Below are 3,478 nucleotides of genomic sequence, written 5' to 3'. Positions count from 1 at the left end.
TCCAGCTAACCCACAGCCGTTCCCCACAATTACTGCCCCGTACCGATAGCACTCTTGGCTTATCAGTATTTATCTTAGCATCAATATACAGTCTGGCCGACTTGGGTAATAATATTCGTTCAACTACAAAGTATGTTTCTTTAAAAACGTTATATTTAGCGAGAGAACGACACAACACATTTTATAGGAACAGACACTCCCCGTACATCTATAAATATCTCTGACGTGCGGTGTGCTGATGCGAGTTCTTTTATAAAAACAGCACGTGGTTACTATTACCCCTCCCCCTCCCGTTAGCAATGACATCAAACCACAATGCACCGCAATGTTTGCAGTTTACATAGCTGTACCATGGTAATATGACTATCCCGCCTTCTTATGGTAATAAAGCAGGAAAGAAACGTCATTTTCAACCAATCTGAAGAAGCTAAAATGACATAATAGTATTCAAGACTGTAGAAAAGCCACCCCGCGCGCAACGAATTCAGTAATTGTACCAACGGAGACTGTAGTACGGCACCGCAGATGATACAGTTCGCGAGGTTAAGTACACCGTTCGTAGACATTTAAAATATTAATACTATATAGGCAGTCAAACAAGAAAGTTCCTTTTAATGGAGTTATATTGTTTGCGTAAGAGTACGGCGTCATAATTTGGAAAGCAACTACCTTATATCCCGTAACTTCTACTTTGTTAAGGAGAAGGGCGTATTGTTTTTTTGTTTGTTTTTCTGAATTCGTGTTACCAAAGAAGCGTCCCATCCTGGCCGTTTTTTGTGGAGGTAGAGTTTGGGGGGATAATGGAAACACCCTTCTACCATGATGAAGTTCTGAATTTCGGGCAGAGCGTATACTTGTACAACACTATGATGAAGAAAGACATGAACCTAAACCTAGCTGAACCCGTAGCTACCATAAAACCACACCTGCGTGGAGACGGCGAGGGACTTCTCAGTTCTCCAGACCTTGGGTTACTAAAATTAGCCTCCCCCGAACTCGAACGCTTAATCATCCAGTCCAATGGCATGGTTACCACTACCCCGACCTCCAGTCAGTTCTTGTATTCTAAGGTGGCTACAGATGAGCAGGAATTCGCAGAAGGGTTTGTTAAGGCCCTGGAGGACTTACACAAGCAGAATCAACTGAATGGTCCAGGTTGCCAGGCTCAAGCGACAACTCTCGATCTCAGTTCTGGTACTTCAGCCCCTCCAACGAGCCTCCACCAGGAGTCGCCAATCTACGCTAACCTTAGCAGCTATACTAGCAGCGGCGCCGCTACTATGGGCGGGACAACGGTAAACTACACGACAGAGACTGTGCCCTACCCCCCGCCACCTCATAGCCTGATTCAGCAGCAGGCGCGACTACAGGCACTCAAGGACGAGCCACAGACTGTACCGGATTTACCAAGCTTTGGCGAGAGCCCACCACTCTCGCCTATAGATATGGACACGCAAGAGCGGATCAAGGCGGAAAGGAAGAGACTGAGGAATCGCATAGCCGCTTCTAAATGCAGGAAGAGGAAGCTGGAGCGCATCTCCCGGCTGGAGGACAAAGTAAAGTCTCTGAAAACACAGAATACCGAACTGGCTTCCACAGCCAACCTGCTACGAGAACAAGTAGCCCAGCTGAAACAGAAGGTCATGAACCACGTCAACAGTGGCTGTCAGCTCTTGCCGCACCCGATACAGAGTTACTGAAGGACAGTGTTGCTGTGGATCTGTATTTTTAATGAACGTTGAACTTGTTATGCAAGCCCCAGCTTCTTGATGGACAAACTATTGTATTGACTCGCCCTCCAATAGTTAATATGCAGACGTGGGTGAAAGCGAGAATGGTGTAACTACACGTGTGCTATGGGGTCTCCAGCTCTCAAGCCTCATTCCGATCACCAAATAAGCTAGACGAGCAAGTCCGTGGAACTGATTACCTGTCGGGCTTTGCAGTAGCCAATGGCAAGGAACTTCAGATCATGTCATAACGATGGCATGATCTTCATGCAGTAGATTGCCATAGACAGTTGCCTCGTGGTCATGTTGAGCAGCCCGGACTTACACTTTTTGAGGCATATTAATTTGAAATAAAACTGCTGCATGGTTTGTGACAAACTTGGTCGGATAACCCAGTTTCTGCACCAAGTGCATGAATTCCAACTGTACTGCCTTAAATGTTTACAGCACTTAGTGTGTGACACGTTATATATTTTATACAGAACTGTAGCTAACAGACTGTCTTATGGTTGCACCATTTGTGCCAGTTTTTGTAGAAATGTAAATGTGAAATTTAATAGTATAGCTTTTTTTTGTTTGTATTTGCAGTATTTATGTTGTACTGGGATCAATGAGTATTTTGATATAGTGTACATTCCAGTATGTTAACACCACAGTGAACGCTGAATAATAAAATAATATACACTTCTCATTGCATTTAAGAATTATTTTGATGAAGCTTTTAGGCCAGTAGGGGAGGTAGTAATTGAAGTTAATTTGTAGTTCCTGGATTCTCCACATTGTAAATATCTGACCAAACACTTAGCCGCCTCTAGGGGCTGAGTTTTTTCTAACAGAATGTAAGACACCTAAGCTTTCTATACTTATTTATTTAATTTTGAATTTTTTTTTAATGGTAAAATGCAACATTGACTCTACTTCATTTAATTGTGTAAGTATAATAAACCAGGAAACTGTGTGAACATACAAAAAGCCATTAAGTTACAGAGACCAAATAAATATGTACGCAATTTAGTTGTGCTATTTTTTTTTATTTGTACATGACTGGGTTCTATAGATCATCAGACAGTGTTCAAGAAGTGAGCTGTGGTTTCAGCAGTGGTTTTTGTTTCCTTACTCAGTTGTGTATTGCAAAGGGTCACAAGTCAACCAACAGACAAAATAGTGTAATTCAGACTTAAATTGATTTGTGTAGTTGAAACAAATGTTTAACCTCCTCGTGTGCAGTATGCAGCACCTGTGAACATTCAGATTTTAAAGGCTTTTACATTAATTGTAGAAGTAATTCATAAGTGAGTCGCATGTAGAGTAAACATTTCAATAAAATGCTTGTGCGAGTCCTACACTCAGTTAATGCAGACAAAGCAATTCACTTGAGTCATGCATGAACTAAGCCTTTCTGCGTAGTGCATTCAGCAAATGAATATATCTGCAGTTTATGCCCCCTGATTTTTTTCATTACTTTCCAAGGACTCGTGCAATTAAGTGAGTTTGATTTAATTTTTTTTAGTAAGCTCTGTAGTATAAAACTTTTGGTAACATATGGGAAATCTGTTTTGTTCTGTGTTTTATTCTATATATCTTATTTTTTAATTATTGACTTATCAGTCATGTCTGCTTTGCTGGAAGAAAAGTTTACTGATGGTGCTTCATTTTGTATGTTCTAGTAGGCCCAAGAGTGGAGTCCCACTTAGGACTTGTATGGTTTCTTGGCATCTCTTCTCTGAATATTTCATAGGAAAAGCATC

At 41.4% G+C, this 3,478-nt stretch overlaps 1 protein-coding gene across 1 annotated transcript; it reads left to right on the top strand.

The window, feature by feature from the left end:
• Positions 1-462: 462 nt before the first annotated feature.
• On the top strand, positions 463-2,744 carry JUND (JunD proto-oncogene, AP-1 transcription factor subunit). Its single transcript, XM_044053834.1, has one exon. It carries the CDS (start codon positions 801-803, stop codon positions 1,698-1,700), a length of 900 nt encoding a protein of 299 aa, XP_043909769.1. The 5' UTR covers positions 463-800; the 3' UTR covers positions 1,701-2,744.
• Positions 2,745-3,478: the final 734 nt, after the last annotated feature.

This window comes from Protopterus annectens, chromosome 13.part0 (genome assembly GCF_019279795.1).
Source record: "Protopterus annectens isolate FY-2018-M chromosome 13.part0, PAN1.0, whole genome shotgun sequence".
Classification (NCBI taxonomy): Eukaryota; Metazoa; Chordata; order Ceratodontiformes; family Protopteridae; genus Protopterus; species Protopterus annectens.
This window is presented reverse-complemented; position numbering and strand designations above follow the sequence as displayed.